The 27,487-nt window shown below is 45.6% G+C and overlaps 1 protein-coding gene across 4 annotated transcripts in view; it reads left to right on the forward strand.

Annotated features, from left to right (window-relative positions):
• Positions 1-27,487, forward strand: part of BCL11B (BCL11 transcription factor B) — a 92,969-nt gene that overhangs the window by 16,682 nt on the left and 48,800 nt on the right. For 2 of the 4 annotated variants that reach the window (XM_075753590.1, XM_075753593.1), the window contains exon 3: positions 26,197-26,412. The exons of the other annotated variants lie outside the window; for them this stretch is intronic. In XM_075753590.1, coding sequence (XP_075609705.1) covers positions 26,197-26,412 — 216 coding nt within the window. The remainder of the gene's footprint in view (positions 1-26,196; positions 26,413-27,487) is intronic. 4 annotated transcript variants of the gene reach the window in all.

Below are 27,487 nucleotides of genomic sequence, written 5' to 3' on the forward strand. Positions count from 1 at the left end.
CTGTGCTGTAGTTGCAGTCCAGATCTCGTCTCTTACTAATCTGTGTCCAAGTTTAGTCCATAGTGAAATACCTCAATGGTTATACTCAGCACAGAGGGTGCCGTCCCATCCCGTCTTCTGGGGTCAGCATCAATATAACTAATGCTTTTGCCAGGCAGAAAATCTGCTGGGGGAGGGGGCGAAGGGGATGTTCACATGTGGAAAAGGCATAAAAAAAAAAATTAAAAGCCAATCTGGAGCACCTAATCTCTTTCAGACTAAACTGAATATCAAATGAAAATATGTAGGAAAGATTTTGAATTGAGAAAAATAAAAGGGTTTATCATTTGATTGGCATTTTCTCAGCAGTGCACGGAGATAGGGACATCCACGAAATAGTGCAGTAATAATGCTTTCTCAATTAGGAGCCCAGCTCCGAGATAAAAAGGTGCAGTGTCCTTCCATATTTTTTTTAATAGCAGCGGATAGTTTTCAATAGTAGGATAAAAGCCTCACATTACAGCCATGGAGGGTAGCCATGAAAAACCCACAGAAGTCATTCACTGGAAAGGCTTTAGTGGGATATACCAAACCCCTTATTTATATTTCAATAGAAAGGCTTTCTGCATTAGCCAAGAAAATCAGAATCTGCATTTAACATTAAAGGTATTTCCCAGTGAGCGGCTGTAGAGCATTGTTGTTAGATTTGTTAAAAAAAGAGACTAAATACGATTTCATAAAAGGGAAACTTAATCTCTAAGGCAGCTTTCTCCCACCCCGCCACCCCCTCCCTTTATTTTTTTATTTTTTTGGTAATAATGCAACAGCCTACAGTATTTTTACTTTATATGTGACGAAAGATATTCTTAGCCTTTCTGTACTGCGACAGGAAGAATGAATTTCTTTATTCCACCAAGAAATATGTAAAATAATCCCTTAGAAGTATGGGGAGATATGTTTGTTCAAAGCATTTAAAATGTTATTTTAATCAAAGGCACAAAACACTCTACATGCTGTGTCAGCTAAAGGAGACCATTACATTTTAACAGCAAATCGTGCTCTTTTTCCCCCTCCTAGCTAGCCCCCCCCCCTTTGAAACTAACTTTTTTTTTATTAAATAAAAAGGCGAAAAAGATTAAAGAATAAAAAAACTTCAGTGGCTCAAATGTATAAAGTAATTTAATATGGTGGAAGCATTAATTATTTTAGCTTAATTGAATTCTGAGGACTGCAGTAGTTGCATTTTTGTAGACAAGCTCTGTTTATTATTTCTTTGTGTAGATTAACAGTAAAGGAAACATAGATAACTTTCAGTTATTTATTGTAAAATAAATGTGTCAATTCATGTGTAAAGCAAGCTGTTCAAAGATAATTGAGTCTTTATATTTGAAGAGGGAAACCAGAAATCACCCACTCGCCACTCCGGCTCCCTGAAATATGCCGCCACCGCTGCTGCCCTCAAATAGGTTTCAGCTCCTCTCCTTGATCTTGTGTTATTTTTGTAGACCTTTTTATTTGGTTGAAATGATTTGTGCGGCCTTCTGCGGTGTGACTGGGCTGCCAAACCTTGCAGCTTCCCGTGGCTGAGTGTAGCGAGGGTACGTCAAGCGCTGAGCTTGGCTCTGCCATTGCACCTCTCTTCCCTCTGGGCGTGAGGATGTTGGGATGCAGCACCATGCCGAGCGTTCACCCTGACGCAGGGTGCTCTGGAGTCCTAAGGTCTTTCCTTCTCTCCTTCTTTTTGCCTTTCTATTTTTCTTGGTAACTCTGCTTGCTCTGTTCACTGAATGCCTCTTGACCATGTAACAGACCTTGTGAGCTTGGAAGGAGGCAAGTAGAGCTCAGGAGTCTGCAAGAACTTGCATGCACGCAATGCAGATCTCCAACTGGCACTTCTAGGTATCAGTAGAGACAAAGGCAACTTTATCTCTGCAATCAGCTTTTACAGACCTTCTGATAACAAAGTCTGTCATCTTTCCCTGACTGATAACTTGCAAATCCACACTTTTCAAGGTGCTTTCACTTAGTTACCGGTGTCCGTAAGGTGTGTGGTAGCACGTTAGCTGGCACTGGGAGGACGTGACTTGCTTAGAAGCAGTTTCTCCTGTAAAGTTTTTTGGTTTTCGTTTTTTTTTTCAAATGGGCTGACTTGTTTGAAAATCAGTTCTGCCTCTCATACAGAGGGTGTGATAGTATTGAACAGATGTACCAGATTGTCGCACAGCAAAACACTGCCAGGCTAACGAGGTGGCTAGGAGTTATCAGTCACTGCTTCTTTCACTTCACCGCTGGCAGGTATTTTGGAAAAAATTAGACCACTGTTGTATTTTATACCTCTTTTTATCTTTTATATTTATCAGATCTTGGGCATAATGAGGTGACCTGTCCTGGCTGAAGAAGGTTCTGGAGAGGTGGTTCCCGCTGTCCTTTGACTGATGGTATCTCCTGTCCTCCTCATGGCCCTGCTGGGCTCACGGGCCATGAGGCTGTTCTTCAGCATGGCTCTCTGAAACGATCCAGATTAAAGAAAAAGTACCAATCAGCTTGTTTTTAATGCTAGATGGTTTCAGAGAACCCCGGCAGAGAGGAGGGAGCCTCGGTAGGGCAGGGACCACTTGGACCAGACCTTCTCCAACTTCACTTGCTGGTCAGCATGCTCTGGGCAGCTTACCCTCACGAACATAAAACCACTCCAGCAGCAGAGGTTCTTTAAGACAGCGTAGATAATTTCTGCAAAGACGGTGCTAGGAAAGGGGAGGGGGTTGATTGGAATTCCTTGTTCATCCTGTCCCGGCCACCAGTGCTGGGCTCCATACATTATGTACTTGAACTAGACGTGCATCGTGAAAAAAGGCTCCCTGTCAGAGGCAGGATTTAACTGCAACCCCTGCTCCATGAATGTTCATTTCAGGCTTTTGAATGGTAAAACTGCCAGTGAGAGAAACTAAATAACTCGCATGTGCTGGAAGCCAGAGATAAACACCGCTGCAGGTTGCCATGAAATAGGCTATTTGATATATTTAGAATTGTTATTTTTCTCCAAATTAAGATTAGTTAAATCCATGTGTGTTGTGTGAGTGATTGTTAACTCAATGGCATGGATTATCCTTTTTTCAAATCATGACAGCTAATTATTATTGCTGTCTACCCTGAGACATTCACTTACAATGTACCATTATGGACCCGCGCACCCATATTAACTGTAGGACTCAGACAGCCATCGTGATGCCTTCACACGTGAGGAGAGGAAAACGCGAGCTGAAACAACCTGAGGCTGGTGGCGGCAGTGTCAGGCAGGTTGGGAAGAGGTGTCCTGCATAGCACCGAGCCGGCACGGGGCTTGAGGGCCATCCCTCCCAAGGCCACCATGGCACCACGTCCGGCTGCCAGTACCTTCCCGGGGCGGTGGGTCTTGTAGGAGTGACTTGTGAAAGCCAGGTCAGGAAAAACGCCATGTGACAAGGAAGAGGCTTCCAGAAGTGTGTCGTAACAGTGCCTGAGAAACTCGGGCTGTAACTGCAATCCTTTTTGTGAAGCTTTTCCAGGCTTGTTTCTCCTGTCGTGTCTGCCAGGCTTTCCCTGAGCGCAGAGGAGTTAGCTGGCCTCCTCCTCCTCCGCTGCTTCACCAGGTATTTAGCAACGTGTTTTGCTAATTGGTGTTGCTGAGCAGTATGGGGGGGACGACACTCGAAGGGTGTCAACCGCAGCTCCCCTGAGAGCGGGGTTAACGAGCAAGCCTCCTGCCCCTGAGGCCCTGGGGACCTCGGCTGAGGTCCTGACTTGGGTTGTAGGGAGAAAAACAAGCTGGGTGATCTCAGCCAGAGCCCTGTTTGTGCCTGGGGCAGGGCAGGGGCACGTCAGGGGAGCCTGGCTCTGCTCCGGGGACAGGCACCCCCAGCCCATGGGAGGGGCCCGTGGTGGCAGCTGCCCAGCCCTGGCTTGCTGCGGCTTCAAGTATGACAAGGGGCAGCCGAAACATTGACGGCTTAAGCTTTTAAGGCTGCTGGTGAGGCTAGGTGGAGGCTCTCCAGGTGATGTGATCCCCCTTTAGGAGATCCTTAGGGGAACTGGTGTGGAGGACGCCTGGTTGTGGCTTAGCAGCCCCCTATCCTCGGCGTGCCCCCCCCAGTAGGCAGTGAGGGACGGCAGGGCTGAGGCTGCTTGGCGCTGCAGTGTCTTTCACCAACGCGCGGTAAGCACCCTGCTAATTCCGGCAAGAGTTAAAGGTGAGAAACCTGCTGATTATGAAACCCTTTCTTCCCCTTGCTTGAACTCACTGCACCCATGTGGCATGGCTCCAGCACCCTCTGCTCAGCCCCGGCCCGGGGGCCACTGGCCGCGCTCTCCCCGCCACCATCTCAGCTTGGCCCCAGCCGTGTCCTGCCCGTGGTCTGGTCCTGCCAGGCACCGAGGCTTTCACGGCATCCCTGAGAGTTAAGTGTTAAAATAATCACCGAGTTTTAAAAGCAGACTAAAAAAATGCTGAGGAATATTATGCCCTTGATTCTCCCTGCTGGTTTTAGTTTTTTGTTTTGTTCCTCTCACCATCCTGTTTTTCAAAGTTATTTTCTCCACCCTATGTGTGGTTAGCTGGACTCCCATGAGGCTGGGATGGCAGGTGCCGGTGCTGGAGGAACAGCGGGGGTCCCGCTTGCCTTGCTCCACCCCGGTTTCACCTGGGGTAACTCCCCTGAAACCGGCGGTGCCATGCCAGATCGATCGGGCAGCGCAAGCAGGGACCTCCCCTGAACGCATGGGGTGCTGAAGTGCGGACAGGAGCTCACTGCTGTTATTTTCTCTCTAATCTCTCTTAATTATAGTCATCTTTGGTTTTATGTGTGGCAATGCTAGGTAAAACCTTTTCGACAGAAGTGCCATTTTGGAAGCTGATGAAAGGGGAGTAAGAAGGTCATTCAGTATGCGTGGCCACAGTCTTCTCAATCCGGGGCAGATGCGTATCGGGAGTCACTTTCTAAGAGCAAAACTTGCTTGTTTGCGCCAGCTCGGCACTGCTGTTACCCTCTTTTAATTCAGTGGAAGGACTCCGGATTTACTCAGAGGTAGAGTCAAAATGTCACCCAACAAAGTGGTTTTTTGCCTTTATTTGAGCCCTTTTGTGAAATTACTTGGGCTATGTGTGGGAGACCAGAAACTGTATTTCTCTGATTATTATGAACATGGAAAGATTGGTAGATTTTTTTAGACAACACTAATGGTAAATGATGAAAAGGCACTGGTCAGCCAGTCATTATGCATTTTCTTGGCAACTTTGTGAGCAACTGTTAGGAGCAAAGTAAAAGTAGTGCCCAACCATCCTATAGACTGCCTTGGCATTTGTGTGGATGTGACTAATAGTGGTAGGCTTGTGCATGGTGGAGTATTAACTGCAAGAAAGGAGTTTGCCTGCGTTTGCAGGGGAGTTTTGCACTGGGACCTAGCAGAAGGAAAGCCGGTTGTGTGGAAGTACTATAAAGCAGAAAAGCTCCCACATAGGTAGAAAAAGTTGCTGTTCCTCTCCGATGGTGAAAAAAATACGTAAAGGCCAGAAATGGTTCCTTTGCTTCAGCAGGACAGAAGTGCAGCTGTAGCATGAGGCTGCCTCCCTTCATGTCTTTTCCATAGTTTGTTTTTCTTTCTCAGCCTGTATTTGAACTGTGCTGCCTATACACACAGTGACCAAATCGGCTGTGACATAAAGGCTGAACCTTTCTAGGGTTTTTTGGAGATTGGAACATTTTTCTATCATAACCAGAGAAAAAAAAGACCTGTGAAGTAATCATACTTTTTGTACAAGAAAGGCTTGGATTTCTGTGTCATGTCACATAACTTCAAAGGGCATAGATTTGGGGCTGAGTTTCAGCACTGACTTTGGTGGCCGAGTGGGAAGATGGGAGCCCCGAGGGTGAGAAATAGAGGAGAGAGGCCAGGTATGGAAATAAAACCGTGTTTCTCAGTGGATAACCCTGGAAGCCCAGAGAAACTGGGTAGCTCTCGGCTTGGGAGACGTGCGCGCTCACTCCGATGAGAGCATCATTTTCAGCATGCTTCCTTCTCCCCATTCCCTCCCACCCTCCAAATGGTAATTGGTGGGCTGTGCAGTAGAAATGTTATTAAAAAAAAAAAAAAAAGAAGAAGAAAAAGTGGGTGGGTGGGGTATCTAGGGATTTGGTGTCTAAGCTCAGGAGTTAAGCCGGAAATCCCAGAGATGTAATGAAAACAAAACGGACTTTTCACTCGCGCTGTGGCATTCTGGCAGTGAGAACGCTTTCGTGAGCCAATGTTTTCATTGTAGGTTTTCTCGAGAGAAGTAGTGGAAACGAATCGTTAACCCCTTAACAGGAACGAATGTGGTTGCTGCAGCGGGGAGAGGAGAGCTGTCTTGGCTCCTAGTTGCCATGTTGGAGAGCTTGGGGGTGTGTATATGTTTGCGTGTAGTGGGGAAGGTGGGCTAGATACCACTTGTAAGGAGTTTAATAATCTTAATGGCAGATGTGAAGTGGTTACTTAGCGGTTGTTGTTTTTTCCTCTTTGCATGTATGCCTTTGCAGAAAGATTCGAGCGTGATCAGCACAAACCACTGTTAAGCCCGACAGCTCTTAAACTCGCTCTTTCTTCTGGCATTTGGTAGCGTATTTCTTGAGCGAGAAAAGGGGGACACTGCTTCTCAGTCCCTCGGCAGGGTCATAAAAGCTGCAGATGGAAAAGACCTACCAAGTAGTACATCTCAATTTTCTCGGAAAGTGGAAGTACAGGATGCGTGTCTTTCACAAGCATGTTACATGTATAGCTTTAAATGTCCAGCAGCCTTGGACAGGGTTCAGCCTTACAGGAGTAAGCCCCTTCATTAAAAACAAGGGAGTTTGGGGAGGAAGGGAGGAGGGAGTGTTTAATCTAATTTACCTTAACAGCCACTTTTGGTGAAGAGATTGTGTGTTCCTGTTCTCCATGCTCTGATTAGGCTGCATATTATTTCGATATTTTATTTCACCTTTTGATCACGGCTGGCACTTACCATATTTCTCTCGCCGCTCTCTCATTAGGGTATTTTATCTGCACGTATTCTTGCAAGCAGTATAGAGCATCAGCCCCCTGCTCTAGCTAAAGAGCATCTCATCTACCCTTTAGCATCTTGGAAGAGCAATTAAAATCATTATACACCTTCTTCCAGCTGTCCTAGATCCTCCGGTCCAGCCCTTGCATGCAGGTTGTGGGACTCTGGGTGCTGTGCAGACTTTGGACGTAATTGCAGAGCTGCTGCAAGGGGCTGCGTCTCTGCGGCTGACCTTGCTCAGCGTGTCTGGCCTCTGAATAGATGTTTGCCTTCTTTCTTCCCACTTTGACAGCTCCCCCTCTCCGCACTCCAGCCCCTCACTCTGCCCCAGCCTATTCCTTGGCTGCTCACGCTGGGAAAGCACCGCGGTGGAAAGGTATTTGTGGCTGAAACTGCCTTGGCAATGAGGAGAGGCTGAGGAGAGCGTCCGTTCTCCTGCACGCCCCTGTTTGAAGAGGGGAAAAACAAGAAAGGAAAGAGATACTGCTGAATAAATGATGGGTCTACATGTTTTTTATACTACGCTGCTTTCGTAATGGTCATTTAAACAAGGTGGAGTGGTGGGGGAGGAGAGAACAAGACGAGACTGCAGACAGGGATTAAACAGCCCTCTTCTTTTAAGACATTTATTATTTTCAGAGTCAAACCTGTAGCCAGCTAATGTAACTGTAAAAGTCTCCTTTGAATTATTGGCGAGGCGCTCTGAAGTATTCTATTATAGCTGAGGTACTTGTGCGCAGGCAAAATCCAGATTTGAATTTAGCACCTACTTGTTTTATTTTCTTTATTAAACCAACTCCTGGCTCATTTTTTCCTTTCAATACCGGCTTTTCGTTTCCCGTTTTCTAGAGTGCCCTATTACTAGCTCATAAAAAGAGTTAGAAACTGAAGGGAAGTTTCCTGAGCAAGAAGGATTCCCCCCCCCCTTCCTCCCCCCCCCCCCGGCTTGGCCCGGAGCCAACCTGTCTTTCAACAAGTAGAGAGCCATTCCAAGTTGAAATTTATAGAGCAGAGTCCAGGTTCAAGGGCTGAAGCCCGCCAACAGCTCCAGCCTCTTTGTTACTGATTAATTCTGCAAGCGGTTCAGCTGGTTTGCTCACTTCTGCCTGCTTTTCACAGCACTGCAGCGCTTCCGAGCCGGCTGCCGCTGCTTCCCCCTCCCCTGCTTTTCAGCAGCGCTTTCCCCCTTCACTGTAGAGCAAGCCCCCAAACTCATTTTAACCCCATGCAGTCCAAGCTGCGCCACGTCGGCTTTAGGTTAAAATTACAACAAATCCTTTCCCTCCGCTTCCCTCCCCACCCCCCCCCCCCGCCCCCCTCCTTTTTCTTTTCCCTACAGCTAATTTTAAACGTCTGGAGCTTCCCATTTCACTTCAGCTCGTATTAACAATTGCTTCTTGGCATCGTTTGGAACCCAAGTTCCCAGGTTTTAATTAGTTTACTCAAACGCATGCAGCGGGGCAAAATAGTTTCTTTCAGCTTTACCTGCAAAGGATGTTTCCTGTCTCAGTGAGGGGGTTTCCCTCGTGGAGGGATTTGAAAGGCAGAAGTTTTCAAGTGGTCTCAATATGGGGCCCCACAAGAGTGAGCGTGGGACGTGAGGGGGAGAAACAGCAGGAAGAAAAAAAGGAGAAAAAAACCCCAACCCAACAAAAAAAAGTTTGGGAAAGTATCTTGCAATGAGGATGGTCCCAATCCTGCAACAAACTGGATGTCAAAGCGTAACCTTATTGACGTCAATGGAGGTTTTGCCATTGGCTTTAGCGAAGGCAGGATTTCATCCTTAGCCTGCGCCGCGCTGTAGGTATGCCAACGGTCCTCTTGCAGTCAGCGGGATTACTGATGTGCAGAAAGTTAAGCATGTCTGTAAGCGTTGGCAGGATTAAGATCTGTGCTGGTATTTTCAGACCAAGTGAAATGCATGTGGGAGGTTTTTAAAGAAGAAAGTGCATGGGAGTTTTAAAAAAAGGAGAATATAGCCGAGCCTGCCATTTTTAAGTGCCTTGGGGAAAAACCTGGGTTGCTATTAAAAATATCGGAGGACTAATGTGTTACTAATTGTGACACAATTAACTTCTTAAAAGTATTCGATTGTGAGTCCCAAGAAAATAAAAATGTAGGGATGAAGAGCTAGAAATTCAGGCCTGTGTTTTCAGTTCAAACATTTCTTTTTTATTAACTAGAAATAAAAGCAAGCCTAGAGGTTCACTTTACAGTGCATCTTGGTTACTCTGCTCCTAGAAGTCTACTTTTGGGTAGGTAGGTTATTCAAAGAATTAAAAAAGGACAACAACAAAGAAAAGAAGCTCAAACCCAGTAGCTGCCTGAGACCCCTATATGTGGCTTTACCACAAAGCTCTTAAATTCTTGTTTAAACATTTCTCCAGAGCTGTTACTCAGGAAATAAAAATGTGTGCTGTTTGTCTATAGCAGATTAAAAGTTTACCTTTAATGTGACAGCTTCTCAAATCTAGTGTCGGAAACATGCCTCTATTTTATGGTATTATGAAACAAGTCTGGAGCAGAAAAAATATATTTAACTGAGAGAGAATGAGATAGAATTTGTGGGTTTCTTTTTTTAATGGTTTATAACCAGAGACCTTTTCTGTGTCTGTCTCTGAAACTTTTGTGCATAGGAGTGGCCAGCACATGTAAACCACACTTCAAAATTTAACAGTTAACCTTAAAAAATCTTAAGTTCAGCAAAATTGAACTTTTTTTTTTTTTAGTCTATGGACAGCTCTTCATAATGATCTGGCAGAGGAATCTAAAGTTGGGTTTTTTTTCTTCCAAAACATTCAGAATTTTAGCAGCAGAAAACTGACACGCACCCGAGCTCTGAGAAGGCGCTCTCACATCTGCCTCTGCCTGTGTGCCGATTCCCTGGGGTCCCATTTATAACAATCTAACAAGATAGAATCTGCCTTTGAGTATCAGTAAATATGGCTAAAGATCACAAAACTCTACTCATAATTGTTCAAGACTAAAAGGCAGAATATAGTGTTTGATTAATGTTTATGGTACAGGGCCTTTTTGCAGAAAGAAGTTAAACCAGTAACCCCCAAAACCCCCTGAAAAAAAAAACCCTGACGCCCTACTCCAGCCCCCTCAGGCTCCACTGAAGGATGCTATCCTCCTTGTGCTAAATTCATCATTTAGGATGATGCACTTTATTTTTGATTTTGAAGCTGATGGACGATACCCGATCGGAGCTGTTTCTTGAAAGGGATGCACAAGGGAGGTTTCTGTTAGCAGCGCTAGTACACAGGAGCGAAGGACATCTTTGCTGGCCTGCTGGCAGCAAGCACCAATCCCTCAGGTGAGGGGGCTTTTGACAATGCGTTGTCTTTGACTGGCCTCATCCCTACCACGTCTGCTCTGTGGGTGAGAAAAAACACCCCCCGGTCCTCAATGCTTCCTGTCTAACAATTAAGGTTCATTAGAGATATTTAAGCAGGGGGAGGTTATGGATGCAGCGGTGTCTGTCAGAGACCCCTAGCAGAGGCACCTGCTTGTTTTGGAAGGACTGGTGAGCTGGATTGATGAGGTCTCTGTTAATGCTGGAGCCTTGAGGCCGCTCATGCTAGGGTTTGTGCTGGACAACTGGCAGTTTGCAGCAGACGTTGCCTAGATGGGGTGATGCACCGGTTGTCCGCACTCCCTCTGCAAGAAGCTTGGAAACTCCTATTGTCTCAGAGACTGTTGTTGGGAGACTTCCCTGATGTCTGGAAAGGTTTATTTTTTTGAGCGACAGTGGGTAGAGAATACAATACAGATGGATATGTTTCTCTTTCATTAGCTCTTTTAAGATGCTTGTTTAAATGTGTTCGCTTTGCTTTTCAAATGGTAAATGTCAGTGTTTCAAATATCACTGTTAACAACAACAACAAAAAAAATTAAAAAAATAGATCTTTGAAAAAGCCCAGGCCAGGACTCAAAATGCTGGTCTAGAAATGGCAAAGGTGACTCTGGACATGCACAAAGCGTGGAAGATGTGGGGAAGAGTCAGTGCTAGTTTGCATTCAGAGCCGGTCCCTCTCGGAGCTCCTGCCAGGACAGAGCCCAGGGCAGGTCCAGGTCCTGTGGGGTAGAGCTGCGGCCAGCAAGTGGGGCTGGGTGCTGGCGAGGGTACCCGGGGGCTGTGCAGAGCAGGTAGCTGTGACTTTTGCAGTGAAAAACCCATGTTTTAGGGAACAGAGTAAAGGTACAGAGAGAAAACCTGGAAGGGCAGATGTGCGTATACTCCAATGGAGTTTATTTCTTACCAAGGACACAGCGTGGCCTTTGGCGTGAGACACTAACCGGGTTGTGCAGAGCACTGTGCTAGCAGAAATTCCACCCCAGCGTGCCATCACAGAAGAACCTTGGCACTTCCAAAATCATGGTTGAATACTTCTGTTTCCCACCCTGCTGTCCCTACGCTTCTCCTAGCCCTGGCTCTGTGATGGCAGTACTGAGCAGAGCCTAAACTCTGTCCCCTGTAACCCTACTCAGGGCAGGTCTTTGTGGTTTGATGGGTAAAGCGCAGGAGACCACCTTTGTTCCTGGGAGTGGAGCAAGTCCAGGAATTTTGAGTGCTCGTTTCTGTCAGTTTTAACCCTCGCATCTCTTTGCCAGCGCCAGCTTTAAACCGCCCACAGGAGATATGCAGATAGGCACTCTCATTTCTCAGATGAGGCAGAAAAGATGTGAATGGCTTGATTTTCCAAAGTGCCTGGCTGCGTCCGGCGGGGGCGCGGGGCAGCCTGCCGCGCTCAGCACCCGTCTGGATGAGGCTGCAAGCACTACCATCCAAAATGACAGCAGGGAGCGGGTGACGGCAGTGGGGCTAGGGCCGGTGGAGCCTGCCCTCTGGTTCACTGCTCACAGCCCTGCGCTTTTGTGCGTGCATTGATAATTTTAAACAAGCCCAAATCCCTATCTGTTTCTGTGCTGCTAGCAAGTTCCCCCCCCCCCCCCCAAACTCCTTGGCAGAAGGGTTGGATTAAACAAATGCGAAATCACAGGCAGGGCACCGGGGAGGGCGGCGATCTCGCTCGTCCCCTCTCACAGCCCGTGCACTGACGGTGAGGATGGATGGAGGATGGGAGGCTTCGTGCCACTTCCCGGAGCCTCGGCAGCGTTGCCTCTGTGGGCACGGTGCCAGAAGATGGCTTCTGCCTCGTAACTGAATAAGGTTCTAAGGAAATTTCACTTGCAAGCATGCGATAGGGCCCTTCCCCACGTAGGGAGATGGGAGCCCCGGAGCCGGGTGCCTCAGGCGAGATCCTGTCCGAGTTTGGCTGGGTTGGGACAAGGCTGGGTCCCCTCACTGCCACGGTACGGGCCGGGACTCCTCCAGGCTGCAGCCCCACAACTGGGTGCTGAGGAAGAGGAGAGGCAGGGGGGAAATAAGGGGGAGGAAGAAAAGAAAAGATCTGTGACAAAATCATGCGACACCCACGTAAATATTGTTTGTATGAATTGGGTCCTTCATCTTTTGTTAGCAGCAGCTTGTTAATTAACAGCAGATTAGTGCTGCTTTCTTCTGACACATGAATATATTTTGGGCTAGAAAATACTTGTACTCAATAAAACTGTGTGACTGAACAATTCAGAAAGTACCAGCAGAGTGCCGTAATGGATTCCCTTTTCATCCCCTCCCCCCCGCCTCCTCCTCCTCCTGCTCTAAATGCAAGCAGATTTCTGCAGTCTAGTGCAGAAGAGACATGTTAAACACAGCTAAATAAATCATGTTTACTCTTGGCGTTCTTGGTAGTGAAAAATCTGTTGGCTGTTTTTACTTCCTTATTTCTCAGCATTTGCTTCCTACCTGTTTTTGAGCCTGTGCCCAGAAATAGTAGTTTTGTCAAACGAGTGGATTATGCCAAACAGCAGTTCCCTCTGCCAAGGAAGCTGCTGGATCGCAAAACCCGGTGACTTCTTTCTTACAGTGACACTGAGATTCTCCCCCTTCCTCCCCCCCATATTGGGATATAAAATAAAAGTATTAAAATGTGGAGAAGCAGAAAATGTAACCAGATCCTGGCAGTTTAAGAGCCCAGATTAAGGAAAGTTTAACTTCTGTTCCAGAAGCCCTCCTTTAAGCTGTTTGTGGAGGTGAAAGCGCTGGAGATAGCAATAATAGGAACCAGACATTTTCCCTTTCTCGTTAGCATTCCTTGTCCTGTGTCCCTGTCCCCCCCCAAATGGGTGTCGGTTTTGTTTCAGCATTGTTTTTTGGTTTGGTTTGGTTTTTTCCCTCTACAGAGAGCTTTACAGCTGGAAGGAGAGGTAAATAAGCCCTTATTTTAAGCAGATTGGTTTGTGAGCTCTGCTGTTGCAGGCAGCGGGTAAAGTCTGGTTTTGGGGCTGAATTCTGCTCCTGACCCTGTGCTCCTGGGCAGCCCCATAAACTTCTTGCTTGAGTGAGGGCTGCCGAAGGGGCTGAGCTCCCTTTGCAAGGTGGGGTGAATGCAGACGTGACACAGCTATACGTGCATGTATATATACACACATATATATATATGGCACATCTGCTGTCGTCAGCAGCGCTGATTCAACTGGAGAGGAGTGTAGCCCAAAAGGTAACTACATTTTGATGCAATCCTGAGTATTTCGTGCTCCACTTTGACCTCAGGTGGCAACTTTTTAGCCTGGACCCATCCTCCTTGCTGCTGTTATCCCAGATGTCAGTGATCCCAGATGTGACTGTAACATGGATTATAAGCCTGGTGGACTCTCCCTGTTTGGTTTTAAAATTAGAAAAAAAAGATCCTTTTTCCCATCAGAGCTTTGCATGTATTTACTCTTTGATCACATTGGAAGGGCCTTATCCTGTCTCCAGAGGAGCTTTAGTTCTGCATTCGGTGGTAACAGGGATCTGGCCCATGCTGAATATTAGCATTTTAATGGCTTACTTAAAACCCCATCGCTGGTACACTCACAGGGCTCCCGGCATGAGGAAACTCCAGCTCTGGGGTTTTGCAAAGCGTTGTTGCAGGCTGCAATGCCTGCTGAAAGAGAGGAGCGGGGACGGCCCATTTGTCATAGATTATTAGTATTGTCAATAATAACATGTCTGCGGAAGCCAAATTAATTCCTTCTTCCACTTTACTAAGTCCAAGAAATGCCAGATCAGTTTCAGAACAGGGGAAAAAATAAACAGAATCAAAGTTTGTATGTTATGATTCCTCTGAATTTCTGTTGGGAATACTCTGCGATAGAAATGATATTTCCATAGAGGCTTTGGCTGCCAGTTTGCTTAATTACATTAAATAGTGGTATAAACCTCGGCAGAACATAAACCTCTGTTACAGCCAGTCATTAGAATATTGAATCATAAGGAATAATGATACCAGTGCTAACATGTTATAACAGTCTTTATTATATTAGTGATTGAAGTGTTATTTAAAAAATAAGGTTTGTTGTAGCGGTTTAGGTGTGCATGCATATTTTCTCTGATCACCTATTAAGAGACTGAAGACTGTATTTGAATTTATTACAGGGAAATAAAAGGCTTGCTTAGAGGAAGAACTACTAGATCACTGCTTATGATTTTACAATTTGATTCCACTTGTCCTTAAGGAAGGTTCATAACGCTTACTTCGGAAATGCCATCTACGTCTAGAAAATTAGGTTTAAAAGGACTACTTTGTTGAAACTAATTACAGGCTAGTTCAGTTTTTTGATTGGTGGCATTTTAGAGATTTTGATTTTAATGCAAGAGGTTATAGAAGGATTTGGTTAGGCTGTGATACACAGCAATAAGCTGCTGTTTGAGCATATTGACATTTTCATCAGAAACAAAACAAAACCCACTAGCCTTTATTTTACTGGGGTGATAGGTGTGAATTTACTATCACTTCCTCATCCTGACCATGGATGTTTGAAGGAATTCTTTTGCTTCACCTTGGTTTGTACAGTATCTCTGTTTTGTTATTTTTTTTTTTTTTTTTAATACACTTTCCTGGGTAATCAGCTTCCATTTCAAGCAGACGTGATAATAAAAAGCTTTTTTGTGTCTTATACTTTTATCTTATGGAGAATGATGCTATTATGTTCAAATAAATGGGTGAATTGGGAGTTATGGGGGAATCTGGTCCAGAAAAAATATACCTCAGAAAAAATGTCACGTATGCAGAATGGTTCTTGGTTTCTTGTTAGTTTTGTGTCATACTGAAAGGAGGAAGGGGTTGTTTTTATACTTGTGTTTTACCTCTCTTGGTGTAGGGTTCAGTTATCCTGTCTAATTAGCACTAGGGACTGGCCAAATTCTGCTCAGATCCAAGTCTTTGGGTGAAACTTTTCATTGTGCTATTTAGCAGCAGGATTGGGCGCAGGTTCCTGACATGCTTCCTTGTGCAAATGAAACGTCAGTTCATTATTTCCCTTTTTAAACTTACATTACAGTCTGAGCTAGATTCCTTGTTGCTGGTTTATTGGCCTGCTTTCTTTCATTATTTAAAAGCTAGTAAATTTTCTAGCCTCTTTTCCATTCCGAGAGCATTATTTAGTCAGTCGTGCTGGTGTCCGGTAAATTGAGGACCGAAGCTTTAGATCCTCAGGGTTCCCCTCGTTTGGTGGATTGTTTTATCCTCTCCAGTTGATTGCTCCGTGTATTTAATTTGACAGATTCAGTTATCAGACTTTGGCCTGCTTGTACACACACGGCTGGATTGGTTTTCCCCTGAAAGACCCAAAACTCAAAGGGAATCCTCATTTTAAAAATCTCTGATGCTTTTGGTCCCCCCACCCCCCCGATCGCTTGCCCTGCTTTGCTTGTTTAAGTTTGCTTGGTGTTAGTGAAGTGCTCTGCTGAGTGTGAACGTGCTCCGTGCGCAAGGGAAAATTTGCAAATTATAAACGTGCACGTTAATGGGACCCCCCCCAAACACTGTTATATTACTTGAAGTGTAATGTGTGCATTCACACTAGGCAGGTAGACTATTTTTCACATTGAAATTCAGCACTTACAAAGTGCCTACACTTACATTGTTTTTGGCAAGGGGTGAGCCAAAAAACTAGGAGCTGTGGTTCTCTCCCAAAGCTAATTGTGTCTGTATATTAAGTTTGTCCATCTGTGCTTTGCAGGGACATCACCATCACCTGATGGTCCTCCTTCGCATTTCCAGCAGTGAAACAGTTAACAGTGCTGCTGCTTAATATATTGCTGTTACAGAGGCTTTTTAGTTTCCAGGACATTTAACGAAATCAGGTGGCTGTCATTAACTGATTTTCACAGATGGGGAGACTGAGGCACAGAGGGGCAGAGTGACTTCCTCTGCCTCTCTTTCCCCAAGTTCCCTCCCCTTCCAGGAATTGTTTTTGCTACCAAACAGCTGAAGAGCTGCTGAAGCGTAATTTCATCTGTGATTTTTTTAATTTTGGTATGGGATAGGGAAAAAATTCAAAAATACTAGTAGAAGGCAAAGTTTGGAGCAAGGAAGAGATACTTACCCGAGCAGTAAATCCTGCTGCTGTCTTTTCCGGAGGCCACATTCTGCCTGGGGATACGTGTGTGCAGTGCAGCGTCTGCAGGTGTAAGCAGGGCTCAGTCCCAAATGGCCAAGGCAGAGGCGAAGCCCACTGCAGTTACTGACTCCTGGCTATCTGGGGCTCTTCCCTGGCCACTTCACCTCCTTCATTTTAGCCTCTTGACCATGCTCTTGTGGTCAAGCCCTCAGATTATTTGTAGTGGTATTTCTCTCTCTAGCTGCCTGTATATTGTATTTTGCCCTTTGGAAACAGCTCTTTCCATCCACTGAGTTCCTTCATTAATTCCAGCGCCTGTTAAATTGCTGTGATCATCTATTGGGGTGGTTATACGTTTCAATTACATCACGAATATTTGCTGGCATATAGAAATATTCATGGTATAATCAGGACTAAAAATTTTAATCCCCACAAAGATTTTTACAACCATTGAAACTCCCCAGGACTTAATTACAAGAGTTGGGGAACAAACTTGGGAAAATTGATGAACTGTTTATTGTCGACCCTGTATGCCTTTAGAAAAACAAACTCCACAAATCAGGGTGATTATTGTTATTTGTTAGTTTATTGCGGTAGCTTCTGGACGTTGCAGCTCAGATCAGGGCATCATTGTGGTAGCTGCTCTGTACCCATGGAGTGAGAGCTGGGCCCTGCTTCGAAGCGTTTTGGGACTGAACAGACCAGACGGGCAGAGGGTGGGAAGGGGAAAGCTGAGCTCTGGGAAGGGATGTGCTGAGCTCCAGAAAGGGATGTGTCGTAGCCCGGGTGGCTCGTGCCCTGGGGTATGCACCCCTCTACCCTTACCAGCCTAGAGTCCGGTCTGCAAGACCACCCTCCTGAGATGAGAAAATGCTCTGGTTCCCTATGTTATATCACATCTGTTGATAATGCTGTATTTACTATCCCTTATGATGTTTTAGGCCCAATTTGGCCCTTGTTTCCTCTCCCCTTGCTCCTGGTTGCTCTCATAGCAGAGGGATACGGTCCTCTTGGGGCAAAGCCTTGTGTCGGTTGGCTAGGCAGCGGGCACGGCGAGAGGGAACGATAAACGCAGCCTTGGGGTAGGCGTGAGTCCTTTTTCTCATGTGTTTAATGGGGGTGAGCCAAGATGTTTCAGTTTTTCCCTTAGCTTTGTGCTCAAAGCACAGACAAGGGGCCAGGAGCAGTTTGGGTGAGCATCAGGTGGGAGGGGGGACAGTGGTCCTGCAGGAGCCCCTGCGGGGACCCAGCTCGTAGGGATGCTGCTGATGCTGCGTGCGGTGCCTGGACACCCCTGCGGGCCTCCCATCCCGGCCCTCAAGCAGGTCCAGTGACAACCCACACCCCCATTTCCTAAAAGAGCGGTTTTTGGCACGGCATAAGCAGTCTTGCAGGCGTAGTGTGGGCTACTTCTGGGGATCCACATGGTCTTTTAGGTAAGTAAAAATCTCCACAGTCTGCTCTCGATGTCTGAGCCTCCAAAATGCCATGCACAAATATGCGGACAGCCTAAAATGTGGATTTTTACACAGTAAGAAGACTTGCATGCTCAAAATAGGATATTTAGATATATTAGGATATTTATTAACTACACGGGGTGTTCCAAGCTCAGTTTATTTATCTTTGTAAAGTGCTTCCAGATCTTTGCATGGAAGGCACTACAGAAATGAAAGGCATATTATTATTATTATTGTTATTATTGTTGTTGTTATTATTATTATTATTATTACAGCATCTAACTACTGACAGGCAACCACAGCTGCACGCTCAATTCAAGCCACTTAAATTTAGGGGCTGATTTTTACAATATTGACTCTTAATACTTTTTCCCATTGACTCCATATGCTGAAATGTGTGTTCACCTGCCCTGCTGAAGTATCATTATTCTCCAGAAATATGTAAATGGAGTTCTTTTAGAGAAAGGAAGAAAATGTGGCATAAATATTACGTATTCACATTTATATGGTAGAACTTAACTGCCATTTAAGAAGGGCTTCAAAGCAGCCAACTGCATGAGCTGGTAGTTGTTTCTCTGTCATTAAAAAAGAAAATGCATTGATGAAAATAAAGCCAAGGAATCTCATAGACAAAGGATAACATTTACGGTGTTCAAGGGTCTGACACAGACCAGGAAATGGAGAGCTGAGTTTCACAGTCAAGCGTTTTAATCAGTACGGTTGTGCACAGCCGCTGCTGCGTGTGTGTTATGTAATATCACACTTCACCCGCCCACACACACCTAGAGACAACAGGCATCTTCGAAAGGTCTTGGCATTATTCAGAGGAAAGACTCCCAGCAATACCCCTGCATGGTGTTTAACCTTATCTTTACGTACGTTTAGGCATTTCTTTTTTTTTTCCCTCCTTCCCTTTCCTTCTTTTTTTTTTTCTTCTTTTCTTTCCTGTGGTACATCAATAGTAAGTGTTTCTGTATCTCCAAAAATGGAGCAGATATGGAGTGAAAAATCCCATTAGCTCCATGATGTGTTTTCATGGCAGTTCTGAAGGTTCTGGTCATGGCCATTTTGTGCATTTTGTAGCATTGTCTTCATGCTGTTATTATTATTTTTTTTTTTTTAAGTAGAGTTGAAATGTTACATTCTGAAGACACCAGCTAATTATTAAATGGTACCTAGACTATGCTTTCTTTAGATTTTAAAATAGGAAATAATTAACCAGAGGTTTTAAAGATCTGCAGAAAAGCCAAACAGGCCCGTGAAACCCCAGGATCTAATAACAAAGAAGGTGAGTCGGTTTTCCATTGCCCTACGAGTTTGAAGACATCCTTACCCTTGCTTTTGAATAACAGAAAGAGCTCAACCACATTTCATCCTGGTATAAGGTAGCTCTGAAGTTAACTGTTTTTCTGAAAAAGACAAAAAAAAAAGGATGTTGCTGGCTGCTAATTAGATGTATTTTAACTGCAAAGTCATTTTAGCAGCTAATATTGTTATTATGTGCTTCAGTGTGAATCCTTAGTGAAGCTATTAAATTGTGAGAGCCTGAACTTATCAGACATTTTGTAATGTGGCTGGATTTTTGTATCCTTGTTCAGAAACCTGTGGGGAGTGGAGGACCTTTCTGGCTCAGACACGGAAAACATATTTCTTACCAACTGATTACCAGGGTGGGCAGCTGAGACCTCCTTGCACCCTCCTTTTGCACATTTCTTTTTGGCTTTTTTTTTCCCCTGGCAATAATATTTCTTTTTTCTATTGCACTCCCCCACTCCTCTCCCAGGCAGTGGTCAAGCCCCGTTGTGCACCCTCTTGCCGAGGAAAGGGATTTAACGGCAGGGACCAGTCTCAGATATTTCAGGATACTTTTGACTCCTGCCTGTTGTATACAACAAGTTGGCGGTTCTCAGTAGACGGTAGACTCTCAGCATCAGGCAGGCTCCTGCTTTTGAAAAGCAATAGCCCACAGCAGACGGTGGACTGACTGACTTAGCCATCATTTTCCTATCGGTTTCTCACCCAGGTTTCTTACTTTGTAATTGCTGGGTTGGGTTTCTCACCGTTAGTATTTTTCCCCCATCGTTCTGCATCGGTTGCTTTTATTCTCGTTCGCGCTCTAAAACAAAGTGACTGATACAATATCCAAACTGATGAAAAAGAAGGGGATTTTTTCCCCCCTTTATTTGCTCAGATTTGAATTGGGTTATCTGCCTATCTTGTTTATGAAATTTTGTGCTGTCTTTTCTGCACAGACTGTGACTCCCAAATCTTCCACAGCTCCATTTCCATATTCCTGCGTGCTTGTTCTTTGTTAATCACTTGGCAAGCGCTTATTTGAATATTAAAAATTTCTTTAATCATCAAAGGCAGGAGCACAGCTTCATGAATATTCATATTTTTTTCCTCCTCAGACTGGATTCTAGTTCATTACCCTGCAGTAAAGCCAAACAGTCATCAATCGCGCTCATTACAGCCGCTGGCGTTTTGATTGGCTGCCTGCTGCTGGTAGCCCGCGTCCCCCATCCTCCCGCTCTCCTCCATGAGCTGTCGTGTACCTGCCAACAACAACAAAAAAAAATATATCAACAATGCAAGAATAAATTTCTCCGGTTGAAAAACAACTTTGCAAACTTGTCAAACACTCCTCGTCACTTTTTTTTTTTTTTGGTTTTACACCAAAAAAAAAAAAAATTAGAAGGGAGAAACTTGAGCTTTAGAGATGAATATTTGTCAAGAGAGTTGACGTAAGTTTCATTTGCATAATGACTTTGTACTTCTGCATTAATAAAATTTGCATATGAAGCCATGTTAATTACTCCTGATCATGCTTTTTGCATTCATGCATAGTAATTTTCTCCGACTTGTGAGAATTAATGTCTTGGCATGGGGGGAGGAAGGGGGGGGAGTTGGGGTACTGTCAAATTTCTGTGCCAATGCCCCTCACTCACACTCTTTCTCCTTCTTGCTCACCACGTTGCTGTTCTTGATCTATGACTCATTTATGCATTATCATTTGAAATTCTTGGGAGAAAGAAATGTATCAATTCAAAGGGAATCCTTGTCTGCCAAAAAAAAAAAATAAAAATCCCTGAGCAAAATATAACACGAAATCCCTTCCTTGCCCTCCTTCTTCTTTCCCCAGTGCAGCTTTTCCATTTCCAGCTCGACCAAAGTTTTAGTCTTAGCATCTTAAGTCAGCGTGGGGTAACTGCTCCAAAACTGCTGTGTGTGTGCTGGGGAAGAGGTAAAGACTGGTGTGCAGGTGTGTCTGGCTGAGTGCCGGACTCTGTGCGTGTGTGTGTAATCGCATGTCTGCCTATACCACTGAGTCCTTCTGCCTTTCCTGGGGGATGCTCTGTGTGTCCGTCACTTGCAGGGTGTGCATGCGTTGCTGTGCTAGTTGCTGTTGGAAATGTCTCTGCATCTGTGTCTCTGTACGCTCTGTGTGTGTGTGTGTGTGTGTACACACGTGTGTATGTGCATGTTTGCTTCATCGTGTTTGGTGTCTGTGCAAAAAAGATAATAATATCAGGTGGGAACAGTCCATGTGGGAGGGTGCAGTACAGATGAGACAACTTGTTTTAGGAAAAGCTTGGAAAAAAATCTGCTGGAAAGATTAGTGAATAGATCTGTCTTTCACTTTTGGATGTGTCTGTTCAAAGCTGCTGCAATGGTATATGTAAAACCCATCTCAAAACATCTGCAGTACTCTCTCTGAACATGATGGGCACAGGGCAGGGACAAGGCTGCAGCCTGCACTCTGAATTTGTAGCCGTACACTGAACAGATGTTTTTCTTTTTATTGAAAGAGAATTTTTTAATAATGGAGCTAAGCTTTAGTCTCTAACCAGCTATTGATTGATTTTCCATCACCAGACAGACACAGAGAGACACACAGAAAAACTTGGTTCATGCCCTGTTAAGTGGCTTACACGTCTGCCTGTGCACCTGCCTGTCTGCCTGTGCACAGATACACACCCAGACACCCACCCAGGAAAGCACAAAACACCCCCAGGGATGCACCAGCTACACAGCTACGTGTGGCTGCATTTACACCCGATATGAGACATAAAAGAAGATCTCTTAAATTAAGATCGGTTCCCCTGGTCAGAACCACGCCGAGGTGGGACATTGTGAATGCTGCTTGCAGCTCCATCTTTGTGTTTTGCTCAGGGACTTTTCTGCAGATGTGCCAGAGGAGTGTAGTGTTTTACATGTACCATATCATATGGCCAGTCATGCCTAGGCTCAGGGAGAGGGACAACAAAAGGATGTAATTTATGCCTTGATTGTGGCTTTTGTCGTGTTCATCTAGGCTCTTATGCTCATTTCCATTTTCTGGGGTCATGTCCAATTTACCTTATTTTCTTCTTTGCAAGTTTAAAAATAGCAGAGAGCAAAAAAAATTACTCTTAGCAGTGCCTGGGAGTCAATATAACCTGTGAGCTACTGCCATGTACAGGCATTGAGTATATGCCGAGCCTGTTTAAAGCGTAAGAACAAAATCCTCCTTCACCATCAGCAATACAGATCTTTTATTTACACGGTGGCAGTCCTTGTGCATGTTTCACACTCGTGCTATGTGCAAAATTCCCCTTCAGAGCCGTCCTGAACGAATGCAAAAAATATAATTGAGATCTGCAGTGCAGGTGAGTGATTTCTCAGTGCTGACCCAAGAGGAAAATCAAACCTCACACATTGTGTCAGCGATGTCTGAGCCACATGGAACTGTACTTGTGTGCCTGCTCATCCCAGCCAGATTGGATTTTTGCCTCTAAGGTTGCAGCACAGTTCTTGTGGTCTGCTTTCCCTTAGTGCCGGTTGTGGCTGTGCCCTTCGTGGCATTCAGGGGCTCGCAGGAGTGTTTTCTTTTTGAAACGTGTGCAACATGATGCGGTCGATCGGCTGTAGTATTCCAGAGACTGGTTCCCATCCCTTGCCTGGTGCTGCATGGGTTGAGCAGAAAACTCTCAGCACCACCTTAGGATATTGTCTGTCTATCTACCTATATCTGTTTATCTTTGTATCTGTTTGTTCATTTTGTGTTCGTCCATCACCTGGACAAACCTTAAGCTGAAGAATGGTAGAGCTCCCATCTTCTTTTTCAGCCTTAAATAGAGCCTTTATGGGGAAAAATCCTGCAGAAGAGGAGCTGGAGATGTAAAACATGGGCATGTTCCAGCAAACACAAACTGAGTGTTTCTGAGCGCCACTGTTTTACTCTCTCAATAGCTATGAAGAGGTATCACATACCTAATGGTGGAGCACTCCTTTTTTATCATGCCTTTCCTCGAGGACGGTGGATATGATTTCCCTTTCCATGATTTGCCACTTGATGTGATTCTATAGGACTGTCCTGATATTTGTGACAAAGAAGCAAACCCTGAAGTGGTAGCAAAGAAGAGGAGGGATGACCTGGTTTTATGTTGCTTGTAGGGGCAGACTCAGCCTCCTGGTCTGGCAGCCAGAGATCTTTGACTCTTAGCACTGGACTCGGGAATGGTGGTGGGACTCCCTGAGCACCTGCCAGTCTCTCTTTCTCCATTCTTCTTCTTTCTTACCAACCCTCTCCTTTCTGACACTAGGTTAGCAGTTTTTAGATTTCCTCATATATACATCAAACAACAGATAAAGACCTTCTGAGTGACGTGTTCAGTTCCATCCATTTACTGGCAACTGGTTCATACAGACCTTCCCATAAATTTGTTAGGCACCTTGTTAAAGCAGATTGCTGGCTTGCCCCCAGTGCTTCTGTTGGAAGGCTCTTACAGGAGCCCTTTGCCCAGATGGTTAAAAACCTCCTGTTTGAAACCTTAATTTCCTTTCCATCCTAGAGGAGACATATTGGATAAGAGCAGAGAGGGCCTCCCTGTACCCACTCGGTGAGCTCTTAGCATCTTCTCAGACGCCTCAAGGCTGTGCAGATTGGATCAAATTCATTGCCAATGGAAAGATGGGACCCACCAGAACTAGAGCAGAGGCTATTGCTTTCAGGGTAGTCCTCCACATTAAAACCACATGCGGTTGTGGTTGATGGTACACTTGGTGGGCTTCGTATAGTTCCTCTGTGTGATGAGCTCCTTCAAAACCTGTAGTATGCCACCAGGATGTGCAGAGGGCTGAGTGACTGCAGGACCTGTGCCCTTAGTCATGGTGGGGCCACAGACAGGTCTAGGTGTAACCTCAGGGGTAGCTGCCCTGTGTCCCTACTCTAAATCCTGATTTCAAGCTCACAACTTCCCCTGCAAGGACGAGTGTCCAGGCAGCTCAACATAACCTATGCTAGCCTAGTTGTTTTTATAATATCAGGAATATAAGATACAATTGTTAAGTCATTGGATGGAATCTTTGTTACTTTTGCTTGTTCCATGAAAAAACCAAACTTGTTATTCATATATGTTACAGTGGCAGTAGAGTCGTTCCTATACACGAAATCCATGTCTGACATCTGTTTCCACATGCCTGGTGCACAGTCCTGCCCAAAATGCAACACAGGTACAATCCAGATAGTAGTTATCATTACCTGCTTCTGTAGTACTTCCAGGGAGATCAAACAGTTACAAAAGCCAAGCAACTGAGCCCCCAAAATAAAAAATCCTTCCTCGCCCCGTGAGCCACAGAGATGGCTTCTATTTAAAACCAGTCCTCACAAAAGAGCACAAATTTTATCCTTGATGCTTGAAGCTCAAGTATTTACACAGGGAATTTAGACTCTTCACTTGTGGTTTTGGCAAAAGCTTCACACAAATGTTTTGCACTGGTGGTCTCTTAGCCATTTAAGATAAACGACAAAATCAAATGCAGTCCTTGCAGACTGGAGCGCTGGATGCTGTGCCAAGGATGAAGTATCTCCGTTTGCCTCACATGTGTAGCTGTCAGATCAACATGCAGGCCTAGTTTCCGAATTGGGACTCTCGAGGCGGAGAGTCTTCCTTAGAAAATGTTACTTTTCTAAGGTTGGAGGGAGCATGGATAAATATTCCTCCTTGCTGCCACAGTGTTTGCATGTATCTGCAAGGTGCACACGCATGCACAGACAGAATTGCCACCATTAAAAAAAAAAAAAGAAAGAGCATTTGCCAGAAGTTACCCCACAATTAACACACATATTTCCTGATCTAAATACAGGGGGAAACTGTGGTTTCTGATCTACCACTGTGTGGTAACTGCTGGCAAATGCCAGCTTTTTAATGGCGACCACTCCACCACATATCTGCATTTAGAAACTGCCCTTGATTAGTAGCTACCCTATATTTAATAATTAAGTGGCAGGCATAGTTTGAAATGAAGGGAGTGGGATTCTCGGTGGACGTAAAGCAGTGCCATTGGCTCAACTTCCCTTTAAACTCTGCTAATTTGCACCAGCCAAAAATGCGGCTCCTACGTGATTGTGTGTGTGCGTGTGTATGTTTGTGCGTATCTGTATTTGTGCAGGTGTATATTGATATTTAAGACTTGTATCTTAGTTTTTCAAAGCCGTGGAGCTCAGTTTGGACTAGTGCCAGGAGGAGCGAGCGTTTCCAGCGGAGCAGGAGAAAACTCTTAAATACAGCTTTTAAATGGCAGGTGATTCCTAGAGGGGTTAAAAATAAATAATACGGTTGGAGGTTACAATATCATCTTTTAGCTACCAGGAAAAAGGTTGCTCCCTTCTTCTCAGGCTCGATAGGGAAGCAGCCTGCATAATCGGGGCATGCAAAATGCACAACTGGCCGCAGCTCAAGCGGGAAGGCGGCACAGCGGCCGCCAATGCTTCCTTCTGGGAGCTCGGCTCCTGGCACTTCGCTGAAGCCATTTGAGCTCTAAGTCACCACACTTTGTCCGGGCTGGTGTGTGGAGCCTGCTTCAGCGGCAGCTCGGCAGAAAGCCTGCCCAGTTTTGTGTCGGGTCAATGCATTAACACAGCCGTAAAACAATAATCCCCCTTTTGATTTGGTCCCTGAGCAAGTGCCGGTGGTGACATTCGCCACCTCTGGCTCTGCTCCAGGCCAGGGTCGTCCGTCCCACCCTGCTTCGCCCCTATCCATGCCCCCCGCGGGCCCCCAGCCCGGGTTCGCGGGTCCCCCAGGTCTCTTCTTGTTCTTTCCCCGCCCGGCACGAGCCGCCAGCCTCAGCCGGCCCCAGAGAGGAGTTCAGACCAAGCGTGTAGAGCGTTAGGCAGCCAGCCCCCGCCTCGCCTGTTTCCCCTGATGATGCCTCCTCTGTCCCTTCAAACTTAGATCCGACTGACAGTTTTTTCTATTGTTTTTTCTCCAGGGCCGTCCAGGCCTGCAAACCTGCCGGGGGCTCCCATAGCTGCCTCCTCCCACCCTCACACATCCGTGATCACGTCACCTCTCCGCGCACTGGCCTCCCTCCCGCCCTGCCTTAGCCTGCCCTGCTGTGGTGCACGTGCAGTCTCAGTTGGCGGGACTCAGACTGAGATTCAGACTGAGACGTCAGGCACATTTGGATGTCATTGTCAGTTGTCAGGTAATAGAAACATTTTTTTTTTTTTTGTTGCTATCTGAAGGTCAGTAGTGCTGCCAAGTGATGTCGTCTTTGCTGTGGGAGAGCTGCCTTTGCTGGGTCGTGTGGGGAAGGCAGAGAAAATGCCCTAAACCACCCCCTTCCCTTTCCTCCTTCCCCCTCCATCCTGGCGGAGGACGGGGAGCGGGAAAGGGCATGTGAGTCCCTCCATTTCCCCATCCCTCCCCTCCTGCCTGCCCACCTTCAGCTGTCACCAGCCACCGCTGCCGGGCTGTTTGTGCCACGTTGTGAACAAATGTCTGAGACTCCTCACAGAATGTGATACCCTGGTATCAAGATTTCATCTCTGTGCGCTGTTTATTTTAAGCTTAATTGGATAACATTTAACATCTGAGGTCTTTTTTTCCCCCCCCTCCTTTTTTTTTTAATTCGCCTCCAAATCATTCGTATTAAAGGCTCTCCTCTGCGTCCATGTGCACACAGGATGTATGTGCTCCATGCCGTTTTCTCCTTTGCTTTGAGAAAATGCTCCTTGGTAACTTGCCACGCATCCCTCGCATCTCCACTGTCAGCTTTTCTTTTCCTTTATTCCCTTTGGATGCCTGACTTTTGTCACCGCAAGGAGGGGAAAGTGATGTGGAAATGAGGGCGCACCGAGCTAGCCAAAGAGGATGTGGACATATTGTCGCCAGACCCCATCATTTCAGACCCAGTGAGCTCTTTGAAATCAGTGGGTGTTTCTGAGCATGACTCAGTTGCAAGATTGGGTCTATGGTGAACTGCAGGCTGGAGAGGTGAAAATGGGGAGGGCTTAAAAGAAAATACAGCTGTGGCAAAATCCACAAGCGTTTATGGAGTCTCACTGTGGTGGGCCAAATCCTGCAGCTCTCATTCATGCTAACGTGCATGGAGTTTTAATAGGGATGTTCCCAGAATGATGCTGGATAAGTAATGCATGAGGACCAGAGGATTTAGAGAAAGCAAAGACTGCCAGGAGTAAAGCCTCTGGGAAATGGCTCCTCATGTCCCCCTGAAGCTGGCAAAAGTTCGCTATGCTCAGCTTTTTCCTTCCACAGGC

Source organism: Balearica regulorum, chromosome 5 (assembly GCF_011004875.1).
Source record: "Balearica regulorum gibbericeps isolate bBalReg1 chromosome 5, bBalReg1.pri, whole genome shotgun sequence".
NCBI lineage: Eukaryota > Metazoa > Chordata > Aves > Gruiformes > Gruidae > Balearica > Balearica regulorum.